The following is a 26,524-nucleotide window of genomic DNA, read 5'->3' on the forward strand; positions in this document are numbered from 1 at the left end:
ACACTTCCTCAAAGGACAAACACTCGACATCAGTCACCCTGGTGGGTGACCAAGACCTCTGGACCCACCACTTCCTAGAAAAAAATCTTTGTTCTTTCATGCATACTTGTTACGTGACTTGTTCCCCCACTGGATCACTATTACCTAAGCAGCTATACTTGTAACCTTATTGCTTGTTCATAGCTTTACCCCACATTGTACCCACATGGTTTAGCTTTATAAAACTTCCTCTGAAAACTGGGGTCCTTGGCTACCCATTTGGGACCCCTCCTGCCTCTCAGGAGCCATCCTCTCAATGAGCATTTCCTACTCTTAACCTCTGTCGTTCCCAGAAATCATTATTCTATTATTTGGTTTTTCTTTTTTGGTGGTACTGGGGATCGAACTCAGGACCTTGCACTTCTGAGGCAGGTGGTGGAACCAGTGAGCTAAATCCCTGCACCTTCATTCTTCGATTTCAGAGACCATGAGCTCGAGCTCGGTGTGTCAGACCACTAAGAGGTGGGAATTGTGGTCCCTATCTCCTTGCAGCACGTGGAGGTCCTATTTCATCCCCTGTATCATCCCTGTGTCACTTTCTGAACCTCTCTCCCTTTTTTCGTGCTCACGTGAATCCCTCCAAGGAGGCTTTCCATCGCCTCTGTCCAGGGGGAGCAGCATTTACCAAAAATAGCAAGGAACCATGAGACAGGCAAAGCTGTCCCCGCAATACTGGAAACCACTGCGGGTCACGAGAAGGTGGTGAGGGTCCGGAGTCCCAGCTTCCCTTCCCCTTCGGACTGTACGCCCTTCGGGGCAGGAGGGTGACAGCACCATCAGTGTCCCCAGTGAGCTCTGCGGGTGGCGGTGGCAGTGGCAGGGCCTTCCCAGTTGACCCTGGCACCCAGTGACCTTCGGGAGCCCTCTCTAAGCACCAGCCCGGCCCGGCCCTGCTCCGGGAAGAGCCCTGGAGGGATGAGATGAGGGAGGATGAGCCACTCTGCCCCTGAAGAGCCTCCCCTCTCTGGAGCTGCCTGGGGTGACAGCTGCTTGGGAGATGGGTGGGGGACTCTCTAAGGAGGGACCCAAGCCCCTCCCCAGCCTCAAGCAGTCTGTCTTAGTCTGTTACTTGGCCACTGGCCACCGTTCCCAACCATAACCTCCACGTCCCTGTCCCTACACAGGGGCAGAGGAATCAGCCTGTCTGTGCAGCTTGAGGAAGAAACACCCCTCTGTCTGAAAAGATCACACTCACTGGCTTCTTACGTTTCTGATGAAGAACAAGGGTAAAGGCCTCAAGGAGGAGAGCGCTGTGACCAGAAGTCAAGACAGCAGGCCTTGAGACAGAGGCCCCAGGACCAGCCAAGCTCTCTGGGCTCCTGGACCCAGCCTGGTCCCCACCAGGGACCAACCCTGGTGTTGCTGGGTCCACAGGGTTTGCAGTTTTGATCTCACTGAAAATAAGAAAGAAACACGCACCAGGCTTGCCCACCGCCAGGAGGCAGCCCAGGTTCCGGCAGGCCCTGACAGGGAGAGGAAGAGGCGCTGGGCCAAGGAAAGGAGAGCCCACTAGGCTCCCTCACTCTGTCACCTGGGCAGGCTCGAACCTGGTCATCGGCTACTGAGACGAGGTCTGGGGACAAGGTGGTGACCAGGCGGCTTTCAGAGGCTGCTGAGACTGGACCTGATGGCTACTGCTAGCAGCTTCCTGCTCTGCTCCAGAACCAGGCTTCTCTCAAAAGCAGGAACAGGGCCGGGGAGTTAGCTCAGTGGTTTCACCGCCTGCCTCAAAAGGGCAAGGACCCGAGTTCGATCCCCAGTACCAAAAAAAAAAAAAAAAAAGCAGGAACAGTTCTCAAACAGCTCCTAGATGACCAGATCAGCCTCTGGCTCGTAGGGACAGGTGGCCAATGAATTTCCTAATGAAATTAGCCAACTCCTAATGAATACAAATGGCTTCCACCTGTATACAAATGTTCAACACAACATTCATTTTCGACAGCCGAAGAGTAGAAAGGACGTCCATCAGTGGATAAATGGATAAAGAAGTCGGAGCCCACCCACAGAATGGAATATTACTTGGTCATAAAAAGGAACAAAGCACTGCTACATGTTGCACCATGGGAGAACATTAAAAACATGATGCTAGGGCCGGGGATTTAGCTCAGTGGTTCCAGTGCCTGCCTCGAAAGCCCAAGGTCACGAGTTCGATCCCCGGTACCCCCCCCCCCCCAAAAACAAACAAAAAACCATGATGCTCAGTGAAAGAAGCCAGGGACACAAGGCCACATACTGGATGGGTTCATTTATAAGCAATGTCCAGAACGGGAAAAATCCATGAAAAACTGAAAGTAGGTTAGTGGGCACTGCGGAATGAAGGAGTTGGGTAGGGATAGCTCAGAGATGTAGGATTTCTTGGGCTGATGAAACTGTTCCAAAACTGATTGTGGTGCTGGCTGCATAACTCTGTCAACATTAAAAGCCGTTGAATTGCACACTAACTGGGTACTCTCTATGGTACATGAATTATCTATCAGTACAGCTAACGGAGGAGTGCTGGGAATTGAACCCAGGGTCTCATGCATGCTGGGCAAGTGCTCTACCACTGAGCTCTAACCCCACCTCTCAATACAGCTTTTAAAATTTCTGTTTATTTACTTCAGTTTTTTGAGACAGGGTCTCACTATGCAGTTCAGGCTGACCCTGAACTCACTATGTAGCTGTGGCTGGCCTCAAATTTGTGATCCTCTTGCTTCAGCCTCCCCAGCGCTGAGATTACAGGCATGTGTCACCACACCCAGCTAATAAAGCTGTTTTTAACAACAGAAATGATTGCCTGGAGCTCCCAGCGGGACCCAGGCAGCCATGATGTCCAGAAAGCACGACTGTTACATCTCCACCCTGTGGGTGCTTCAGGGACAAGTGGGAGCATGGCTGCCAACCAGGAGTTGCTGGTGAGGCCCTAGATGAGGAAGAATGACCGAGAAGGAAAGAAGAGGTCTCCATCTGCTCAGATCGGAGGACCTTACTCCACCTTGCCGGCAGCAGGGCCCTCACTTTCTAGATCTGAACAAAGGTGGGTGCTGGGGAGCCCTGGGGAAGGGCATAGAGCGTGCAGGCGCAGCGGACGGGCAGCCCCAGGCCCGCAGCGCCCCCAGCGTGCACTGAGGCCGGGCCCTGGGGGAGTTCACAGGCATTCCGGTGGAGCGCCATGCACCGCAGCCCCAGCCCGCATGCACGGCTGCCACCGGGCCCAAGCCCCTGGGCCCCTCGTTCTGAGGCGGGAACTGGAGGCTCCCGGCGCCCGGCGGGAAGGACGGCACCTGGGTGGAGATGCCCCGTGCTCGACAGCGCCCGCCCCCGGCCCCCGCAGAGGCTATGGCACAGGCAGGCAGGCGTTACCTTGGGCTCAGACAGGGGCTCCCACTCCCTGGGTGGTTTTTTGCTGGAATTGCCAGAGGAAGGGAAAAGGGAAGTGAGAAAGGACTTGGGGTGTGTGGGGTGCCCACCCCTCCCGAGGCCGGCAGACTCCAACTTGAGCTTCAGAGCTGGGGCGAGAGGCCTTCGCAGGTGGCTGCGCGACGCCTCCGCCATGACACCGCTCACCCCACACAGGGTCCGGAAGCCCCCCCGTGAGCACCCCGGCTCCCGGGCCTGAGGGCCGACTGCAGAAGCCCGGATCCAGCGACTATGGACTACCCCCACGTGCCGGGCAGGTCTGGGGCGCCAGCGGTTCCGGAGGAAGGCAGGGGACGCTCACCTGAGCAGGTTCCCGGGGGCCGACAGCGAGCGCTCCTCCCGCCGGCTGCCCTCGAAGGGGTTCCCGAAGGAGCGCTTCCGGATCATGGTCTTGACCAGGATCTGAGCGGGACAGGAAGAGGCAGGTGACTACTCGGCCGCGCCTGGGACTCTTTCTTCCCCCACCCCCACCCACCGCCAACCCCCAGGGCACAGGGCAGGCGCAGGGCCTGAAGGGAAAGCGTGCCGGCTGACGCCTTCTGCCCAGGAGACCCTGGCCGAGCCATCCCAGATCTGCCGTCTGCCCCCTGCTCCCAGATCCCAAGTTCAAGCGCAGCAGGCTCCCTGGTCTGACCTTCAAGGCCTGTCATAATGAGGCCAGGCCGACCCAACAACCCCCACGGTCTGGCTCTGGGCCCCAGGACAGCGGCCTGTATGTCCCTGGCTGCACCTGCCACCAGTTGTCCCTTATGAGCCTTCCTAGTGGGCACTCCCAGCCTATCCACCCGTCTGTCTTCAAGGCCAGGCCCTCCTTTCAGTGAGAGCTGCCAGAGACCCCTCACCCCACCGAGGGACAAAGCTCTGCTTCCCTGATGATTCTGGGGCGGGGACTGCTTTAAGACAGACACCATTCACATCCTGTAAACCCCCTTTTGCAGGACACCCGCCCCTCGGGACGGCGGAGATCGCTTCCCACAGCCCTCCGTGGGCACCAAAACCTGTGGGGTGGACAGCTGCTGTGCGTGCTGTGCCATGCGGGATTAATGACAGGAAGGAGTCTGCGTATTCTGCAGAGATGCGGTTTTCTTTTTCGCAAGTGTTTTCCATCTGCAGCCGGCTACTGTGTACAACTACTGGCTACTGCATACAGTCAACTGCATACAACTCTGTTTTGTACTACGTTCACCGTTACCTAATTTCAGGACATTTTACACTACCCCAAAAGAAACCCATACTTGTTAGCAGCCACTCCCTCCTCTGCTCCCTGGAAACAGTCATCTTTCTGCTTGTAGAGATTTACCTACTCTGGACATTTCCTACAAATGGAACCCTACAAGACATGGCCTTTTGTGCCCAGCTTCTTTCACCTCCCCTCGTGTTTCCAAGATTCATCCATGGGGGACTCTGTGGCAGCACTCCATTCATGTTCATGGCCCAGTAATATTCCTTTGTATGGCTGGACCACACTGTGCTTAACCATCATCCACCGGCAGACATGCGCTTCTTTCCGCTTTTTGAAAGATGTGAATACTGCTGCTACAAATGTATTCACACTCAGACTTTTATGGGAACACATTTTCTACACAAAATGATTTCATTTCTCTTAGGTGTGTAGTAAGAGCAGAATTTCCTGACCTTATAATAACTCTGTCTAACATTCTGAGGAGCCACCAGACTATTTGCTGAGCCATTTTACATTCCCCCAGCAGCCTAATGGCAGCAGTTCCTCAGGGGGCTGCATTTCAGTGGAGGCTGGAAACATCCCAGGTTACTGTTTTTCTTTTTCTTTTTTTGGTTCCAGGGATTGAACTCGGGACCTTGTACTTACAAGGCAGGCGCCAGAACCACTGAGCTAAATTCCCAGCCCACATCCCAGGTTACTGAGCACAGGCAGTGCACAGGCTGGTGTGGGATAAGGACCTGAGGCCCAGGGCTTCTAGAAGGTTCCTCCAAGTCTGAAAGGCACCGAGGCCTGGCCTTGTCCACTGGCTGGAGCAAAACTTGCCGTGCCCACTGCCTCTCCCACTCTACCTGGCTGGCCTGGCCTGTCTGAGAGGCTCCTTGAGACAAGGCACTCGCCTCCACCCATCAGCCACTGCTCAGCATCCGGCTCTGCCTCCTCCCTCCCACAACCTGTGTCATCCTTCCTGAACCCCCTCTGATCCCCTCACCCACAGGACTCTGGGACTCAGCCCGTTGCCAGCCAGGGAGCCCTGGAAAGTTCTGGAGCAAGGGAGGAAACAACTGCCCCCCAGAAATGGTGCGTTCTGTGAAGGAAACATCAGAAGAAGGGGGCATCACTGAGAAGTCAGGTTCAGGCCCTCAAGCTGCCTTCAACCAGAGCACACTGCCTCCTCCAGTGACTTCTGATTTTTTAATGGCTTTACTGCTAAGAAGAAAAACAAGTATTTAAAAAGCACTGATTCAGCAAAAGGTAGAAACACCCAAATGTCCACTAACTGAAGAAAGGCAGAAAATGAGGCCTATCCATATGATGGAGTATTACTTAGTCATAAAAAGGAATGGAGTGCTGGACACAGGCTACGACATGATGAACCTTAAAAACATCTTGCTAAGTGAAGAGGTCAGACCCAGAGGCCTCACAGTTGTGTGATTCTACTGATATGAAGTGTTCAGAACGAGCAATCTGTAGGCAGGAGGTAAGAGAAGAAAGGGAGGGGATGTGATTGCTCGTGTAAGAGGTCATTTTTAGTTTCTTCCTCGCCTTTCTTTCCTTTCTTCTTTTTGTCCTTTCCGTGTGTGTGTGTGTGTGTGTGTATGTGTATGTGTGGTACTAGGGATTAAATCCAGCTGTTGCACTGAGCTACAACCTCAGCCCATTTTTTATGTTTCATTCTGAGACAGGGTCTCACTAAGTCACTAAGTAGCCCAAACTTGAAATCCTCCTGCTTCAGCCTCCTGTGTAGCTGGGATCAGAGACATGGGCCACCACACCCAATAAGGATTTCTCCTGAAGTGAGAAAAATATGAGAACCATCAAGGTGATAATTGTGTAAGACCTGGAATGTCCTAAATACCCTGAATTTGGCTCATTTGATGTTACCTGCATTCTACCTCCATAAATAGCAGGAAAAGCGCCACTTGGAAATCAAAGGCTGTGTCCCCAGCAAGGCTCTCACTTGCAGCCCAGCAGACCCTGCCACAGCAGCCCCTTCCCCATGCACTTGGTGGTGTTGTCCCCTGGAGAGGTGGCCCTGCCCCTCCCCAGACACCTGGTCCCACTTCTTCCCTCTGGCCCATCTTTCTCACGAGGCTGGGAGACCCCAGGAGCTGGCCCTGGACCTTGCTCCTCTCTGTATCCTCGAGCCTGGCACGGGATGTGTAGCAGACACCTCTGCCCAGTATTAGTAGGCTACAGTGGCACAAGCTTCTGGCTCCTCCATAATTCGGCTGTGTTACACTGGAAGTAGCAGAGCTTGGCTGAGTTCATCTCCAGCCAAGGTCAACTTGGCTCCAACTAAATTCTTCCCTCTGAATTAGCCGTTTGTTCTCTTCAGCAAAGATATGCTTGTGTCTTTACTCTCCAGTCCCGCCTGCTGGATCCTTGTTATCAGCAGGTGTCCCAGGCTGGCCAGCTCCCCCTTCCCACGCTTGTAATACACATTGGGTGTCCTGGGAAGCCTTTGTCTTTGCTGCCCAGAGCGGCTTGGATCAGCCCAAGGCTCAGTTTCTCTCAATCTCTGTCTGTGTGCTTTTTCTCTTTCCCACTTTCCTATCTCGCTGACCCTGTGCTGGCTCACAAGAGACCAGGACACCTGCAGGGGTCTCTGGCAACGTCTCCTGTCCCCTTCCCCTTTCCCCATAGGATGGGCCTCCACAAGCATTTGCTGCAGACAAACCCATCAAACCCACAGAGAGGGCCGGACCTTGTCATTCCCAACGGGGACCACAGCCCTCAAGACCCTGCAGAAACTTCTCCCGAGCTGGCTCAAGATTGAAATCTGTGTTGCATCTCTCTCCCCCACCTTGCTTGCCTCAGTGGTCCTGTCTTTCTGGAAGCTTCTGCTGGCCCAGCTCCCTCCCACTTCAGGACAATGCCCATGCTGTCCCCCCCCCACTCCCTGGTGCACAGGCCCTTATTCCATGAAGCCATCCACAATCGCACACCTGCCAGGGACACCACTGTGTTCAAGAAGTGTTTTCGAATGACAAATGCCACTCCATTCCCCAAGAATCTGCAGAGGGAGGAGACTGAGCTGGAGTGACCGGAGCTGGACGTCTGTCACAGTGAGGGTCAGCACAGAGGCCCCGTGGGGGAGGATGAGGCCTGGATCAGTGCCTGCCCTGGGGCTCGGGTTTTGGAAGAGAGAACAGTGTGCGAAGCAGGAGGAAGCAGTGCAAAGCGGGAAGAGAAGGGCCAGCATCTGGGCTCCCCAAGTCCCCTCGAGGCTGGCCACTGTCTTTACAGGCTCTCTTGGGTCCCCCGGAGCCCCGCACCCACCTGCCTGGCTGCTGTGGCCGGCACTGGCCAAATACAACTCAGGCCTTCAAGGTGGCCTAGCGGACAGCCGCCTGGACCCTGGTCCCTGCGCTCCTAGCTCCCTCCTAGGGCCAGACGCCCTCTGGGCAAATCCTACAGTCTCCAAGGTCATGCCTGATTCTCCACATTCTGGTTCCTTCTTCCTGGGGGCCAAACGGGTGTCCCAGTGGCTCCCAAGCCAAATCTCACCCTCAGAGGTCAGGAAAACCTGCCTGGTGTCACAAGGGAGCCCCTGCCCAGCCCAGTGACTGGCCCCAGGCAGACCTTACTCAGTGCCAGCTGCCTGGGGACAAAGATCCAGGGCCTGGGAACCTCAGCTGGGCCATCCCCACCTCCTGCCTGGTCTTCCTCCTCCTGGATCCTCTCCCTAGACCTGCTCCAGAAGCAAGGATCCCAGGAGGGGCAGCACAGTCCTTGAAGGGGGCGGCTCTTCTCTAGGGACACACAGCAACCACAAGGGCCACCAGGCCTGATCTGGGACCAAAGCCCAGGGCCAGTGGCTGTGGTGAGGGGCAGCGCTGGCCATCTCCTGACTCTTGGGCCCCCGTGTGCCTCCCAGGGCTCCGTCCTCCTGGGTCCTAGCCCTGTCCTCACTGGGCCTGCCTTGGGCTCTCTGTCCCTGCTCTCATCCCGCCTTACCACGGTCGCCAGGCTGGGGATGTGTTTGACTGAATTCTCGACCTCCTCTTCGGTCACCTCGACCAGTGTGCAGTTCTCATCCTCCGATGGCAGTGGCTCCGCACCGTGCCTCGTGACCCAGGGGTGCAGCTTCAACAAATGACAGGAGGGGTGAGGGGCACGTGCAGCTGGCTCCGGGCAGGGCATGCAGGAGGGAGTAGGTGGGCCAGGCATGCAGAAGAGCTGGCCGCTAGGCAGAGGGCAGGCTGTGCTGGAGGGAAGTGTGGAAAAGCCAGACAGGACAGGAGGAACGACAGGGCTGAGATGGTGTGGGCCAGTTCTACTGGCCCAGGTCCTGGCAGAAGTGACCAGAATTTTGCATCAGCCTTGCCTTGCTGCCCAAGGGGACCCATCAGCCCTCAGCAACTCTCCCTGACACACAGAGGGCCTGGCTCACAGCAGGCAACTTCTCCCCTTTTCGGGCGGGAGGCACAATGAGACCAGCAGGAAGGACACAATCCGGAGAGGAGCCAGCCAGCACCTCCCCCCACTCCCTTCCCTGGCCCTGAGTCCCCATCTGTGGCCTTTCAGGACTCAAGCACATCTCAAGATTTCTCAAGGGGCCAGGCACGTGCATGTGGCGTGGGGGTCAGGGGTCTCTCCAAAAAGTGCTTCCTGCAACAAGGTGGCACCCAGCAGAGATGCTCTGCTTCCACCTGGTTGACTGTAGTTTCCCGAAGGGCCGCATCTCTGACAACCGGGTCAAGGAAAGGACCCAGCTATTGAGTACCCAGAGGTCTCAGGCGGGATCGGCCCGCACAGGGTTGACGAGATGCAACCCTAAATCTTCTCCCACCCCTTGTCAGCCCCCGGACATGGAGGGCAGTGGTGTCACTCTGGGCCAGGGCAGGTCTTGGCTGCACCAGGGTCGAGCCAAACAACCCCAAGCACAGGATGCAGGCAAACCTCAGGGCTCAGCCACTGCAGCCAATGGCAGCCCCTGGGTACCTTGATTTCGGGCACCACAATCCTCGACTCGGGGTTCTTGTCCAACATACGGGTGATCAGGTCCTTCAGATCCTCAGCTATGTCAGGCCTGAGGTAGGAGACACGGTGTGAGAGGGAGACAAGACGCCAGGACTGCCACAGTCAGAGAGGGAGGTGACAGCATGGGGCAGACAGTACTCACTGGTCTGGGAACTCCAGGGCCTGACTCTTGATTTTACTGTGCAGGCACATGATCCGCTCGTCCATGAACGGGCACTGGGAAGACAAGAGCATGGCCTCTGGCCCCGTCACAGGCCACCTGTGCTACGCCACCCCACAGGACAATGGCAGAGACCTGGACTACCCTGGCTCCACCTGGGGAGGGAGCAGGTCCCATCCCCCTAAGTTCCAGAAGGACCAGGAAGGTTCTAGAAGGGCTAGAACCCTTCCCAAGTACAACACTGAAACCCCAACACTGTAAGCTGCTACCTTTCCACCCACCTGCCAGGAAGCAACAAAAACATCAAAATCGCCCTAGGCCTTGCAGCAGGGGCAGTGAAGGTGAGGGCTCAGCCTGGCCCACGTGCCACACAGAGGCTTTCTGTGACCAGCATGTCACCCTCGGCCCCTCCCCGGGACGATCCTCCCACTGCAGCGTGAAGGCTTGTTCTCTCTGGCCATGCAGCTGTCTGACCAAAGCTTCCCCAGGGAAGCCTTCCCAAAGCCACATGAAAAGTCCCCATCCCTGCCCCCACGTCACTGCCCATCACAGCAATGGCTGTAGCACCACTGTGGACAGAGGTCTCCCCAAAAAGCGCTACCGTCCTTGTCCCTAACATTGTGTCTATCTGCTGACTGTTCAACTCCGCTGGAACATCTGCTCCAGGAGGACAAGGGATTTGCTTCTGTCTTGCTCTCTGTGGGCTCCCCAGTGCCTAGAAATATTCCTAACTCAAAGGAGGGGCCAGTAAATATCTGATGAATTGATGATGGCCTGAATTATCTCCACACATCCGCTCAGAAGCCTTAAGAACAGCAGGTAAAGGGCGTAGGGCAGGGATGTGGCTCAGTGGTACCACATGTGCCAGGCCAAGCACCCAAAAGGGTAACTATAAGAGCACCCTCATCTTGCTGAAGAGAAGAAATCAGTTCAGAGAGGCAATGCATCCTAGAAAGGACAAACAGGATTTACACCTTGCCAGGCCAAACTCCAGCGCCTGCGCTGTGCACCGTGTGCTGGGTGACAAATCAACTTGACATGCTCACCCGGCCACAGGCCTGAGCCAGGAGGACCTGGACTGAGTGTGCTGGAGAAAAGGGACTCATCCGGGCCAGTGGAGAGGGTGGCCCACTCCTGCCCAAGGACGACGACCAGCAGGGGCCTGCGCTGGGTGGCACAAGGGCAAGCCCCAGACAGAGCTCGAAGGAAAACAACTCTTAGCAGCTGCACATCTCATCGAAGGCAAACTTAATCCCCAAAGAAAAAAAGGACCACAGATATATCCCAAATTCTAGCTAATAACTGCATTCTGAAGCCCTTGGGAGAGTGAAGACCTTGGCGACTTACTCTGCAATATATTAAAAAGTAAGATGGTTGGGGGACAAGACCCCCAAGATAAAGCAGGTACCGTGAAACGCTTGGTCGAATTCACATGGCAGGGTCATGAGTGTTACCATTCCCTCAACTTTGCTGTATGACTGAAGAATACTCTAAACAAATGTTGGGGGGAAGAGCTACAAACTCCTTTTTGGGGAACGAGGACTGCACCCAGGGCCTTTACTCTACCTGTTTTAAAATTTTTTTATTTTGAAGCCAGGCATGGTGGCACACACCTGTAACCCAGCAGTGGGGGGCTGAAGCAGGAGGATTGCCACAAGTTTGAGGCCAGCCTGAACTACACAGGGAGAACCTGTCTCAAAGAAAAAAGTTTTTTTAAAATTTTGAAACAAGGTGTCACTAGGTCACTAAATTGCCCAGTTTTGGCTTGAATTTGTAACCCTCCTGCTTCAGCCTCCCACAGTGCTGAGATTACTGGCGTGTACCACCACTGCTGGCCAGACTCCTTTACTTTTTTTTTTTTTTCTGGTACTCAGGACCTTGTGCTTGTAAGGCAGGTACACCACCACTGAACTACATCCCGGCCCTAAACTCCCTTACTTTTGGATGGAGCCAGATTCCTAAGCTTTTTTCAGCAGAAGCATAAACTTATAAAAAGGGAAAAATTCATACTCCTGCTGCTTGGAGAATCAAAGTGCACAGTTAAAAAGAAAAGACTCTAGCCAGATTTAGCAAATGCCTGCAAACCGATCTACTCAGGAGGATCACAAGTTTGAGGCCAGCCTGGGCAGTTTAGTGAGAGCTTGTCCCCAAATAAAGAAATAAAAAGGGATATGCCTAATAGTTTCTGTAGTGTGAGAAACTGAAAGTGTAAATAAGGACTAAAAGGTATAATAGATAATGTGAAATAAGAAGAAAAGGGGTAAAGGGGAAGGGGAAGTGGGAGGGGTAGGGGAAAGAAAAGAAGGGAATGGAATTAATATGACAAAATGAAAAAATGGAAACAAAGTCTTTGTAAATAGGGAGGGATGGAGGGGTTGAAGGGAGGGCAGGGAAACGGGGAAAAATAACCAAGAGAGATTATGTATAGGTGCAAATTTCCAACGATGAATGTCATTATATTGTGTACCCAAAATGTGCCAATGAAATTATATTTAAAAAAATAAAATAAAAAGGGCTGGGGTATAGCTCAGTGATCCCTGGGCTCAAACCCCAGTATAGAAAAGGGGAGGGGGGGGCCCATAAACAACAATATTGAAACAATAACAGCAAAATAACCACAACAAAATAACAGAACAGTACACCCTAAACCAATAATACCAAATGGGTTTTTGGAGCTGGGCATTTAGCTCAGTGGTTCTGCTGCCTCACTTATAAGTGGAAGGTCCTGAGTTCGATCCCCGGTACCAAAAAAAAAAAAAAAAAAAAACCAGATGGGCTTTAATTCCCATTACACTTCTATCCCTGACAACAGCATCTAGGAACACTGATGAAAAGAACATCAGGGGCTGGGGATTTAGCTCAGTGGTTCTGGTGCCTGCCTTGAAACCGCAAGGTCCTGAGTTCAATCCCCACTACCAAAAAAAAAAGAAAAGAACATCAGGCAGTATCTGGCTAAATTATTGATTAGTGATGTCTGTCTCAGGCTTGGCAGGTAAGAGAACAGCTATTGATTAGTGATGTCTGTCTCGGGCTCAGAAGTGGGAGACATGTCACATTCATTGCCCTTGCCCTCAACTCACTGTCTACAAACTCCACAGTCTCTGCCAGTCTTTCTATTTCACCAGACCTTTTTCAGATAAGAATATTATACACAGTTATGTATATTTATGAAGGAAATACAATACAATGTGGAACTTTCAAATGAGTAAGTACTGTCTGCGAGCATTAACCCAGGGGGTCACATAGGAGTTAGGACACCCCACCCTCTTACCTGGCCAAAGACAAAGCAGTACAGCGTCACACCCATGGCCCACACATCCAAGGCCTGCAGGAGAAAGACAGCTTAGCATGAGAGGCAGGGCCAGGAAAGGGCATCTCCAGCCTTCCTCTGGGACCACCTCTTCTTGACCCCCAAGCCATGCAGTCGGGGTGGGGCTGCTCCTGTCCCCAAGCCTCCTTGGTGGGCATGTGACCCAGGCCTGGCCAATAAGAGCACCACTTTCCCCAGCCAGCCCTAGGGATTTTGCTATTGCTATTCAGAAACAGAGCTGCTTGTGATTACTGAGGTTGTCTTTAAACTGACGGAAGATAGCCTGGAGGTGCTGGTGACTGGCTACTAAGGAAATCAATTCAGGAAATTAGGTTAAAGATGGGGGTATGGACAATGGGGAGAGGCAGATCCCTGTTTGGGTCCCCATATATGACCACACCTAAAGCCAAAGGTACCTCCTCCCCAGCTATGGGACCCAGTGGATTTTCTGTTTAAACCTGTTTGAGTTGGATTTTTTGTTGTTGTTTTTTTTGGTACCAGGGATTGAACTCAGGACCTTGCACTTGCGAGGCAGGCACTGGAACCACTGAGCTAAAACCCCGGCTGAGTTGGGTTTTTGCAGAAGTAACACAGGCAGAATCCAGCAGCTCAACAGGTCCAAACCCACCTTCCCAGAGAAGATCTTGCAGGTCTCCGAGAGTGACTCGGGCGCCATGAAGGCGGGCGTGCCCACGGTGTTGGACAGGAGAGCATCATTGCCCTTGAACTCATTGCTGACGCCAAAGTCGGCGATCTTGATGTGGCCGTCATCTCCCACCAGCAGGTTGGAGGGCTTGATGTCTCGGTGGATTATCTTCTGGTAGTGCACTGTGGTGGGGCGGACACCAGTAGAAGAGACAGGACAGGCCATGAGGGTCCTCATGGAGCTACGTGGCCCGGACACAGCACGGCACCCTGGCGCCTTGTGCCCCGCAGCCTTGACCCCTTCTCAAGCTTCCCCTCCCATACCTGCCGGGCACCGTATGCTCTGAAAGGTGAGGGGAGAGAGTGTCTTCCAGAAGTCCCCCATTCCCCAAACACTGACTGGCAGCAGAAATCCGCCTGTTTCAGCTAAGTCCGGGTGACAGCACATGGAAGTCTGCTGAGTGTGTCCCCCAGCTCCTGGCTGTCAAACGCGGTCTCATTTACCAAAACCCAGCACTCATCTTGTCCACCAAAACAGCAGTGCTCAGGGCAAGTGGACCGGAGGCATGGCCCACAAACCAAACAGGGTCATGGCTGTCTGTGCCTGGCTGGATGTCAGCTGATGGCAGGGGACAATGCTGTGGTCTGAAAGCCCTAGCTGTGTTTTGGGGGTGACAGTGATGAAGATGATGGTTTCAGTACTGGGAACAGTGGCTCACACTGTCGAGCACCTAGTCCACCAGGGCCTAAACCCCATGTGAAGTGTTTCACATTCACCCCAATGAAACCCCACCCAGATCCCACTCGACAGGCAGGGACAAGGGTCAGGTTCCCAATGATACCGCCAGTTAGAACCACTGTGTCCTGGCAGACCTCAGCCCTGGTGAGAGATGCTCTCCCTCTCTCAGAGGGGTTAACAGGATCTCTCGGAAGTGGGGGCCCTTGTGGTCCTGCCCAGTTCCCACTTTCCCTGCTTCTAATTTCTCTGTGACAGGAGGGAGGGTTTCTGTTGGCCCAGAGCACAGCCCAAGCTGCCCCCTCCAGTTCCATTTCCCTGGCTTGCACCCCAGCCTCAATGCTAAGGAGCCTTGCTTACGGTACTCGATGCCTTTGATCAGATCCTGGAAGTAGAAGCGGGCCTGGTCCTCAGAGAGTGGCTTGAGGGTGGGCACTTCCATCACAGGCCTGCCAGGGGACGCTCAGTGAGCCACACGCCAGCCCCCAGGCCCTGGCCCTCTCCCAAAGAGCCTGGCTCACCGCCTCTCCCCCTCTCTCTCCCGGCCGGTGTCACACTTACCCCTGGTTGACCAGTTCAAACACTGCAGGGAGAGAAACAGTTACATTAGGAAACTGCAAAGCCATCTCCTCCCATCTTCCCTATCTCTCAGTTGAGCAGCCGGGTAATGAGAGAAACGGCTGGCCTGGGAGCCAGAGCTGCTCAAGGCTCTCTGTGCTAAGTTCCCGCCAGGGGCAAAGGACCGGAAATGTCAGGCCCCAGCCGGCTGGACTTTTGGGACTCAGAATACCCAAGGCCCTGAAAGCAGGGAAAACGAGGCAGAGGAAGGCAGTGGGCAGGGCCGACTCATCCACCACCTGTGCTGCAGGGTTGCAGGGATGCAGATGGGGCTAAACTGGGTCCCCTGTCCTCCAGCTCCTCAGCAACATGTCCCCAAGTGAGGGCAGAGCTGCAGCTGCCTTGAGGTGGGATTGGAACTCTGGCCTTTCCTGCCGTGGTTACTGACATCCTGACCCACAAGCTGCATGGATTTCTGCACCTCCAGCCCCACTGCCAGGCACCAGAAGCCGGCTGCCCTAAGGAAGCTGCCCTGGGGACACTTTAGCCAGCTTGGCTACTCTTGGGGTCAAGTGTGGGTGGGAACTGTTTTTCTGCCACTGAGCTACATCTCCACCTTATTTGGCTTTTTCATTTCTCTTTTTTTTTTTTTTTTTGCATCAGGGTCTCATTAAGTTGCTAAGTTGCCCAGGCTGGGCTGGAACTCGCAATCCTCCTGCCTCACCCTCCCTGAGAGCTGGGATTACAGGCATCCGCAATACCAGCTGAATGTTTTTAGACTCTAGAAATAGCATTGGAGTTTTCTTCCCTGTGAGAGTCAGGCCTGTGGTTCAGGGCCCTTCCTGATGTCTGCTGCCTCGCCTGTCTGTCATCAGCACACCGGCTATGGCTAGAAAGTGAAAAATAACCACATGGGGCCTCCACCCGACCAAGATCCAGCCCTGCAGAGAGCATGGCCACCCCAGGGAGTGAGAAATTATGGCCCAGGATGCTGCATGGCTCCAATAGCTCAGGAAATTCTTCTCTGATGCTTAGGCCATTCCTCATTCCAAAACCCCTAATGGCACCCATCTGGCTCCAAGTCAAAGCCAGATTCTACAATGGCGTAAAATGCCCTCTGCCACCTGGTCCCCCATCCTGCCAAAGTGTCACCTCAGTGAGACATTCCCTGAGAGGCCTCACACTCAGTGCTCCCCACCTCACACTCGAGGTGACTTTCTCGGAGAGCTGTCCCCTTCAGAGGCTCGGGTGAGGTCCCGGAGGATGGTGCCCCCTGAGTGTGTCATAAGATTGGGCCTGAGGCTGTGAGAGGCTACAAGACTGCTGAACACTCAAACAAGCAGCCTGCGCAGAGACAGCCCGGAGCCATTCGGAGTTGAATCTGAGAAAATTATGCTGGGCTGCCATGCTGGGCCAATGTGATTTCTGTTCTATTTCTTCAATCATTTACCTATTATGCTTACAACTTGACTATATTTATATACCATGGAAACCAGCTAAATTATTATTTTCTTTAAATCAACTCAATTTCTAATTTTTTAGCACTGTCCTAGGTAATAACAGACATCAAACTGTTTAGTTACTGGTTGTAGATTTTTATATAAAATGTTTAATGCAAAGAAAATTTTCCACTGAGTTCAATCCCTTGTACCAAAAAAAAACCAAGGAAAATTTTCCAAATTGTTTTCCAATCACCACCCCAAATTGTCTCATATACTCAGGGTGATAGCAGTATGACGTTTGAGAAATACTGAGATAGTGCGGTGTCCATATTGTCAGAAATCTCTCATAATTTGGTTACAAATTCTTAATCTTTAATGTGATTATTTAATTAATATTGTAGTACTGGGGATTAAACCAAAGGCCTTGCACATGCTAGACAAGCGCTCTACCATTAAGTCACATCCTTAGCCCTTCTCCTAAGTATTTAAAGTAACATAGCGAGCCGGGCACGGTGGCACATGGCTGCAATCCCAGCACTCAGGAGGCTGAGGCAGGAGGATCACTGTAAGTTTGAGGCCAGCCTAGGCTACATAGTGAGTTCAAGGCCAGTCTCAACTATGTTTGGATTCAAAAAACCAAAAAAACTAAAATAAAACTAAAAAAATTATAAAATTCAGATACGGACTGTATTAGGTGCTCTAAGGAATTGGCAGTAAATTTTTCTAGTGTGATAATGGTATTGGGCTCATGTAGGAGAATGTCCTTATTATGGGATGCACACTGAAGGACTTAGATGGCTGAAATGTCCAGATATCTGTTATTTTAATTTCAAATGATTTAGCAAAACCAAGAAGTGGGTGGACAGCAGCTAGGATTAAAACAAAAGTCAGCCATGGAGACTTGGGAGTCTGTTTAAGGCGTCCATTGCGCTATCCTGTTGGATTTTCTGCAGACTTAATATTCTCATAGGAAGAACTTGGGGAGGACAAATGAAATTGCAAAGTGAAAGTGTCCTCAGCAACATCAGCATCTGTGGAACTGGTGCCTGGCAGCGAGTGCAGGGAGCTGAGCCTGAGCTGCAAAGTGTCCCCCGCCAGCAGCTGGGTGTTGCCCACACCTGGGAGACTCCCCCAAGCAGCATCCTAGGATGTGGACCTGTCAGTCCTTCCTTCCCTCGCCCTGTCCACTTCCGGTGCCCAAGCTGGCGGCGCAGTCTCATGACCTCTGAGGTGTTAAAATGAGGTCTCTACGGATGCACCCGAGTCTATCTCCATGTGCAGTGCTGAGATCCTTCAGCAGCCCCAGGGCTTCCAAATACCTATCACAGCCTCCCCATCCCCACCCATCCCCTCTCCTTGCTTGACTTGGCTCTAGCTATGTATTTCTCAAACACACGAAGCTCTAGCTGGTCTCAGGGCCTTTGCACTGCTATTCCCTCAGTCTGGAACACCCTTCCCCAGATGCACCAGGGCTGTCCTTCACATTCAATGCTGAATGGTCCCCTCCTGTCTGAAGTGGTCCACCCATCACAGTCTCAGATCACCCTGTGTAATCTTCAGATACAAATTTTTTTGGGGGGAGGGGGGGTTCCAGGGATTGAACTCAAGACCTTGCACTGGTGATGCAGGTGGCAGCACCACTGAGCTAAATCCCCGGCCCCACCCTGTATAATCTTGGCAAAGCATCCCAAGTTCTCTGGTTTAGTTGTTGACAGTGACTTTCCTGATGGAGACGGCAACTTCCTAAGAGCTGGAATTCTCCTTTGTCATTCTCCACACATCCTCAGTGCTAGGGAGCACAGCACTCAGCCTACAGTAGGTGCGAGTCAGTAGAGACACAAAGGCACATGTAGGAGAGAACTTCCCCCCACCTCCTCCCTCCACCCAGGGGCATGGCCCTCTGCAGGGCTCACTAAGGGGCCAGCTAGATGGAGAAGGGGGGCTGTGGTTAGTGGGCTGTGCCACGCCTGGCAAGAAGGAACAGGCTCTCTTACCCATGTACAGATGGTCTTCATTGGGGTCATCGAGGACCTGTCAGCATCGCCACCCACAGCAGCCAGGAAGGAGCAGAGGAGAGGAGAGAACAGCTGTGAGCAGAGAGGAAGCAGGAGGCTGTGCCTGTTGTGCCTGTTGTGCCCATGGTGCCCACGGTGCCCACAGAGGGGGCTCCTTCTAGTCCTCTTCCGGGTCAAGAAGGAAGGTGGAGGAGAAATCCCCAGATACCCAGTAGGCTCCAGGAAGGGACCGAGGACAGCCACCAGGAGCCAAGCCTGGCTGCCCACCCCTGGCCCCTCTACCTCGTGCAGGGATCCTCACCCTGGTAAAGGTTGGCCCCTTGGCACCTGGTGTTCCCTCCCCTGCAGTTGTCTCCAATCAGGGGACAGTCATGCAAAGCTCATGTCCCCTGAGGACCCCTCTACGAGGCCTCTCCACACTCCCACAGGCTTTGAATGTCCATCACTGAGCTGTCACACACACTGCCTAGAGTCATCGCCTCAACCCTTCTGGGGTCCCCAAGACACTTCCAGGAAGTCCACTAGGTGAATTTATTTTCATTTTATTTAATGTTTTATTTACTTGTTTGGTTTTTGGTTTTTTGGGACAGGGTCTCACTATGTAGTTCAGGCTGGCCTTGAGCTCACTATGTAGCCAGGCTGGGTTCAAACTCACAGTGATCCTCCTGCCTTAGCCTCCCAAATGCTGGGATTATGCCACCATGCCCAGCTTCACAAATAATTTTTATATTCCCAGTGTATATTCTAATATGGTACATATGAATAAACATAACCCACATAGAGAAGAACACTTTTGAGTTCTTCAATAATTTTTATGTACACAAAGGGGTATAAGAACTCCTGACCCAGAGCAGAGGGTGACAAACTGCAGTGGGAGGGCCAAACCCAGCCTTCCATGCATTTTTGTAAATAAAGTTTTATTGGGACACAGCCCTGTCCATTTGTTCACATAACCTGTGAGGCTGCTTTTGCTCCACAACAACCCACAGGTGTGGCAGAAAGACAGCCAGCTTCCTAGAGTCAGAAAGGTGAGGGGCAAGCCTCGGTAGTCCTCGGCCTCAGTGTCCCCACCTGTTCATGGGGACACACCCATGAATTGAGCAGTGAGGCACCTGCCCTGTGAGACCTGGCGGGTCCTGTGAACCAGCGCCAGATGCCTGTGCTAACGGGGCAGAGGCCGGCCGGCACCCCGGGCCACCTCACCTCCACCAGCTTCACCACGTTGGGGTGGTCCAGCTTCTTGAGGATGGCAATTTCCTGGTACACCTGCTCGATGGGGCCCCGGGGCTGGATGCAGCCACCCAGGGCTGGACGGGTACCTCGGGGTGGGGGCCGACCTGGAGGAGACACGAGGGACTGGGAGTCAGGGCAATGAGATGTCTCTGCAGAGGCAACAGCGGGACAACAAAGGGGAAGCACTGGGCAGGGCTGCAGGGTTGACGCCCTAGGGGCCTTGGCCAGCCCTGTCTTCATGTTTCCTCCACTAGCAGAAATCAGTGAGGCTGGAACCCCGGCCCCTCTCAGCCTTCCTGTCATGTGCCCCAGTCCAAGGTGACAAGTAGGAGCACAGCAGCTGGCAGTGGTGGAGCACATTTATCAATGTCAGTAACCCCTGCACTCTTGGGAAGTTGAGGCAGGAGGATTGCAAGTTGAACCCTAGCCTGGGCAACTTAGCAAGACTTTCAAAATAAAAATATAAAAGAGCACTGGGGATATAGCTTTGTGAGAAGGATTCAATCTCCAGTATAAAAACAAAACAAAACTGGTAAATCAATTAATATCAAAATGAAGGTATTACCTGCTCAGCATTCCAACAAGCAGGATAAACCAGAGTTCTAGTATACAGAGGGGGCTTATGTTTTCTCTAAAATAATTTCTCCTTTTGGCTCAAGCCAATACTTTGCCCAACACTGCTTATAGGGAGCTTATGTTGGGGCAGCCTCTGCTGCAGATCTAGCCTCAGCTCCTTTCCATGGCTGAATAATAGTCCAGTGAGTACATATACACGTTAGCTACTCATTCATCTGTTGATGGGCATGTCATGTTGTTTCCACTTTCTGATCATTGTGAATAGAGCTGCTATAAACACTCATGTTCTGGATTTTGTGTGGACATATGTAAGAGTTGATCAAAACATACAATGAATATTTAATTTTTTAAAAATTTATTACAGTAAAGACACATTGCCATAATCCCCCTCAAAATAAGGTACTCTCCCTCACTTTGAGCCCACTTATCCCATCATTCTTCTTACTTTCTGAAGCAGTTCCAGAAATCCTCTTTCATGTCTTTATGAAATGTGATAAAAAATGCAGTGACTGCTGCTGCCAAGTGCCATCCAGCAGAAAGGCAGGCCTGTAAATAAGTCCTCATCCACCCTAATCACCAGATCTGGCACTGTGCAAGTTCTGGCTCTTCCCAAAATCAAAATGATCATGAAAGTAAACGATTTGAATCCAATCAGGACATGGAGATAGCTGTGACAGCCCAACTAAAGACACTCAGGAGAGAGGACTCCAGAGCTGCTGCCGGAGTGGCGAGGACAACGGGATGAGAGTGTTCTCACGGCGGAGCCAGTTCCCTCACTCTTCACTTTTACTTTTTCAAATAAAATTTGTCACCGTTTAAAAAAAAAAAGCAAGGATGAGTATTTTGAGAGGAATTAATGCAATGTATCTTTTACTATGACAATCTTTTTTTTTTTGGTACCAGGGATTGAACTCGGGTCCTTGAGCTTGTGCAGCAGGTGGCAAAACCACTGACCTAAGTCCCCAGCCCTATGACAATCTTTTTAATGTACACATTTATTGTAGTTTTCCATCATACACTGTATCATCCATTCTCTTGGGTCCATACACAGGAGTGGAATTGCTGGATCACAGTGTAACTCCACATTTAGCTTTTTGAGGAACTACCAAACTGTTTTCCTCTATTAGAACTTTTGACTTGATACCTGTATTACTTTTTTGAGACAGGGTCTTGCTATGTAGTTTAGGCTGGCCTTGAATTCACTATGTAGCTCAGGCTGGCCACAAACTCACAGCAATCTTCCTGTCTCAGCCTCCACAGTGCTGGGATTATAGGTGTGCACCAACCGCCAGGCAATAAGTATTCTTTAAAGAAACTGAATACATAATCTTAGCAGGAGACCCAGCTGGTAACCGGGGGATGCCGCTGGCAGCTCCGGCCCCAGCTCCAGCCGGCACTCACGTGGGAAGCCAGCCTGCCGGATCAGCTTCTTCTTGGACAGCACCTTCATGGCCTGCAGAAGACAAGACCTGCATCAGATTAAAGTGGGCTGGGGGAGGGTGTGAGAGTGTCCCCAGCCCAAGGCTGCCGGGGACTGGGCACCCTGAGCCTGAGGACAGCACAGGGAGCCCCTGTCACCAGAGGTAGAAGAGTCACCCCTCAGGACGCTTCCAGATCAGCAACCCCAGCAGAGATATCCAGAGCCTTTGGCGAGTGGGCTGGACTGACAGGCGGAGGTGGGGATGACAGGCTGCATCTCATGTGGGGAAACTGAGGCCCAGCTGGTGCATACATGGTTACACATCACTTGCCCAAAGCCATACCCCAGGCACATGGAAGAGCGAGGTTTGAACCCGCACCTGGAGGACTGCAGCTGCTCTGCAATCCACACATGGGCGCAGCACTGGGGCTTGGGGAGGGCGAGGGTGACAGATGCTGAGTGACCTTGCTCCTGCTCACCTCCCCACCTGGAAATGGGCTCACTGCTTCCTTCCTGGTGTCCTCAGAGCAAACTAAGGCAACAGGAGTTGAGTGTGGGAAGGGAGTTCCTCGGTGAGGACGGGACAGGCAGGGTGCAGGACACTCACGTAGTAGGTGTTGTCGTTCTCGTTGTAGGCCAGCTTGACCACCCCGTAGGAGCCCTGCAGGGAGGGAGACGCACCTGACACACGAGCCCCAAGTGAGGATCTGCCAAGCGGGGACCCCACCACAGAACCTTGAGTGCAGCCCCTAACTCTATCTGCTCCAGGGGTTTTTACACAGCTCAAATTACTTGCCAATATTTAAAGAGAAAGATCTGATATAAAAATTCATATTTCTAGCTTCTTTTTGAAAAAAAATCAGAAGAGGGGCAGGGATTTAGGTCAGTGGTGACCCGCCTGCCTCACAAGCTCAAGGTCCCAAGTTCGATCCCCAGTACCAAAAAAAAAAAAAAAAAATCAGAAGATCTAGTCATGGAGAGACCTTATTTCCCAATACACACAGTTCACAGAGACCTGGCTCCCCCTGCCTCACACCTCCTCTGCCTCGTCTTCCTAACTCGCCTTCCGCCCCAGCTCACCACTTAGATTGCTAACTCGCTTCCTATCTTGGGCCTCAAACTCACAGTAACCCTCCTGCCTCAGCCTCCCAAGTGCTGGGATTACAGGCCTCCGCCACCACACCCAGCCTCCTTCCTATCAGCATTTGAGTTTTTGACTTCTGCAATAGTACTGCCCATGGCTGAAAGGAAAGAAACAGATGTGAGAGTAGCTTAGAGGGGAAAAACCCACTGAAATGATGGGGACTATCCCTGGCAATATGGGATTTCTCTGGAAGATTTCTTAGCTTTTACAGAAACACATTTAAAGATAAAAAAAAAAAAATTCAAAGATACAAAAAAAACCCCAACAGAAAACACTGGACCATTAATAACAAAACCTAAACCGAGTATGGTAGTGAAGGCCGGTAATCCCAGCACTTGGGAGACTGAGGCAGGAAGATTGTTGTGAGTTTGTGGCCAGCCTGAGCTACATAGTGAGTTCAAGGCCAGCCTGAGCTACATAGCAAGACCCTGTTGAGAGACAGAGAGAGAGAGTGAGAGAGACCTGCACAAAACCTGGCCCCCCCAGTCCTTTCCAGCTCCACTCTCCACCTAGGCCCGGCCGCAGTGCTCACCTTTCCAATCTCATCCTTCAGCGTGTACTGATTGAGCTGCACACAGTCCTGGGAAGAAAGCAGATTGCAGACGTGAATTCTAAGGTCAGCTGGGATCTGTGTGTTTAGAAACTAAATACACACAGGTTTCCAGGATCCCCGTCCGGGAGGAGAACCCTCCCGCCCCCTGAAACACTTCCCAACCAGTGCCCCCTCCGGGGTGACCAGCTGCTACCAGGCAGCCCTTGCTTCTGATTGGACTTTTTCACAGTTAACTGCACAGGGCTGGGCTGTGGTGGGGTGGTGGGCCACGCACTTGGTGAGCACAAGGCCCTGGCTTTGAGCTCCAGTGCCAAAGGGGGGGAAAAATCATGTAATATGTACTCTTTGAATAACCATTCTAAAATGTTTTCCCACTATCCAAAAGTAAAATTTAGTTGGGCATGGTGGCACATGCCTATAATCCCAGCACCCTGGGAGGCTGAGGCAGGAAGATCTCAAATTCAAGCCCAGCCTGGGCAATTTATCAACTTAGTGAGACCTTGTCTCAAAATAAATAAATAACATAACACAAAATAAAATAAGGACTGGGGATAGCTCTGTTAGTGTAAAGGCCCTGTGTTCAATCCCCATGTCTGAAGGGGGGAAAAGACTACACTGTCCTGTAAAAGTGTAAGGTGATACAAGAATCTGTACAAGTTTGGGGTAGAAAAAGTTTCCTTAGATAATACACAAAAAGAACAAACCCTAAAAGGAAACAAATGATACACTGGTTTCTACCAAAGTTCAAACTTTTGCTCCTCAAACTACCATTCAAAACCATGAGGGCTGGGGATGCAGCTCAGTGTGGAGTGCTCGTCTTGCAGCGCCAGGCCACAGGTGCCACCCTCAGCACCACAGAGAGGAAAGGAGAAATGAAGAGAAAACGGAAGGAAGGAAAGAGGGAAGAAAGGCCACGAAGGAAAGGGAAGAAAAGAAAGGAAAGAAAAGCCAAACGGAGAGCCCTTACAGGTCCGTAATAGGAAATCCAACAACCCAGTTAAATACTGGGTGGAAGATCTGAACAGAAATTTCTTCAGAAGAGACAAGTGGTCAGTGAGCACATGCTACGGTCTCGTCAGCAGGGAACTGGACATTCAAGTCCCCCCGCTCAAAGCTGAAGACTGCAAAAGCGCCCCACACCCTGGGGCTGGCCCAGTGGCAAGCACGTCCCCCACTGGATAACAGTGCCAACTCCTGACTGCCCCTCCCCTACGACTCAGCCATTCTGCTCCTGGGAATTGATCCAGGAGAAGTGAGCACATGTTTACAGAGACCTCTGCACAAATATTCACGACAGTCCCGTGTGTAACAGGAAAAAACAGCCAGGCCTGATGCTGCACACCTGTGATCCCAGCACTTGGGAGGCTGAGGCAGGAGGATTGTTGCAAGTTCCAGGCCAGCCTGGGCTACATAATGAACTCAAGGCCAGCCTGAACTGCACAACAAGACCCAGTCTCAAAAAAAGAAAAGAAAAAAAAAGAGATAAGAAAAAATTAGAGACGACCAACACGTCCATCAACAGGAGATGTGTATACAGAACGCGATGCATTTCCCCCTGGGAGTCTACTCGGCATCGAGATCCTCGGCTATCCCATGTCAGTCTGTGTCCACAGGGATGGGCTCCAGTCCCTTCTCTAAAATACCATATCGTCTGTATACAACTTCTGCACAGCCTCCCTTATCCTTTAAATCATCTCCTCGGTGCTTAGGCATTTAATACAGTGCAGATGCTATGTAAGTAGCGGCCACACTGTATTATTCAGGGAATAATGAAGGGAAAATAAAAGTCTACAAAGATGCAATTTTGTCTTTCTGGATATTTTCAACCCAAGGCTAGCTGAATCCACAAACACAACATGGATAAATACAGAATCAGGATGCCATGAAAAAAACTACACTAAAAAAGTAGTGGATACTAAGTGACCCCACTTAGGAAGATTCCAGACCTTACAAACTAATCTATCATGATTAAAAAAAAAAAGGTGGGGCCAGGGATTTAGCTCAGTGGTTCGCCTGCCTCACAAGCGCAAGGTCCAGAGTTCGATCCCCGGTACCAAAAAAAAGCTGGCTTGGTGGCACATGCCTATAATCCCAGTACTCCGGAGGATGAGGCAGGAGGATTGCTGTGATTGGAGGCCAGCCTGGGCTCCTTAGTGAGTTCAAGGCCAGTCTGAATTATAGAGACCCTATCTCAAAAACAAAACAAAACAAAAGCCCAGCAGCGCTGGAAAGAGGAAGACAGAGGAGGCAGGGACTGCTGGGCATATTGGAAATGTCTCTGTTATCTTGGCTGTGAAGCTATCGCAGAGGCAGTCAGATAACACAACAAATGTTCCCACCTTTGAAATATGCAGGTTTTTGAAAACTTCACCTGCACTCCCATAGTTAAAGGGAAAGTGTTCAGTGATATAAGAGGACAAACTGGGAAAAGGACACGACAGAAAACCAATCTTTGGTGACCCCCTCTGCCCTGGCACAGGCCCTCAGCAACAGTGGGTGCCCCAGCAGGGCACATGCTGCTCCCAGGGCAGGGCTTGGGCATAAATGGTGCCACGCAAAACCATTTCACAACTTCCTCTCCTCCTCAGCAATGTCCCCAGAGAGGGCCCTTCGTCAGATCGGACACCACGCAGGCAGAGGGGCCTGGGCAGCTGCCTCTGACCCTACCCCACACAGTCGGAAGCTGCCGACTTCAGCTTTCGAGGGTCCACTTTAACCCCCACTGCTTCCCACAGCCTGGCCTCCAAGGCCTGACCTCGCCAGTCACCTCTTCACCACCAAACGCCAGTCTCCCCTTCTTCCTCCCACACGGAACTCCAGGCACCAAAGTCCCATATGGCCAACTTCATCTCCAGCCTCACCGCTCAGGGTGACTGTGGCCGTGTTCTGGCAGTGGGAGGCAGGCTGAAGTTGTTGGACTGAGCTTCCAGGAAAGAAGACTAACTTAGAAAGCCTTTTGTTCTCCTCTGCTCCCTCTTCCTGCCTGGAATGGAGCTCTGAAGGCCAGACCTCCAGCAGCCACAATATCACACAACTATCAATCCAGTCCCAGAATGTCTAGCTCAGATATAATTTGCATGATTAATACATCTTACTGGGACAGGATGTAGCTCAGTGGTACAGCGCCT

At 52.1% G+C, this 26,524-nt stretch overlaps 1 protein-coding gene across 8 annotated transcripts in view; it reads right to left on the minus strand.

The window, feature by feature from the left end:
* Positions 1-26,524, minus strand: part of Camkk2 (calcium/calmodulin dependent protein kinase kinase 2) — a 43,726-nt gene that overhangs the window by 3,259 nt on the left and 13,943 nt on the right. The window contains exons 3-17 of one of the 8 annotated variants that reach the window (XR_015446229.1): positions 23,376-23,423; positions 22,307-22,360; positions 21,681-21,732; positions 19,674-19,807; positions 18,450-18,486; positions 15,017-15,038; positions 14,816-14,904; positions 13,703-13,902; positions 13,036-13,089; positions 9,747-9,820; positions 9,566-9,653; positions 8,579-8,707; positions 3,740-3,840; positions 3,382-3,424; positions 1,246-1,433 (exon numbers count right to left, since the gene is read on the minus strand). Coding sequence is in view for 7 of the 8 variants with exons in the window: in XM_021257504.2 (XP_021113163.2) it covers positions 2,768-2,941; positions 3,382-3,424; positions 3,740-3,840; positions 8,579-8,707; positions 9,566-9,653; positions 9,747-9,820; positions 13,036-13,089; positions 13,703-13,902; positions 14,816-14,904; positions 15,017-15,038; positions 18,450-18,486; positions 19,674-19,807; positions 21,681-21,732; positions 22,307-22,360; positions 23,376-23,423 (1,299 nt within the window). In the remaining variant the exon portion in view is untranslated. The other 7 variants (XM_021257504.2, XM_004843836.3, XM_004843835.4 and 4 more) reach the window with 7 other exon arrangements.

Source organism: Heterocephalus glaber, unplaced genomic scaffold (assembly GCF_053883595.1).
Source record: "Heterocephalus glaber isolate CG9 unplaced genomic scaffold, H.glaber_assembly_v1.0 deba00001687, whole genome shotgun sequence".
Taxonomy (NCBI): domain Eukaryota; kingdom Metazoa; phylum Chordata; class Mammalia; order Rodentia; family Bathyergidae; genus Heterocephalus; species Heterocephalus glaber.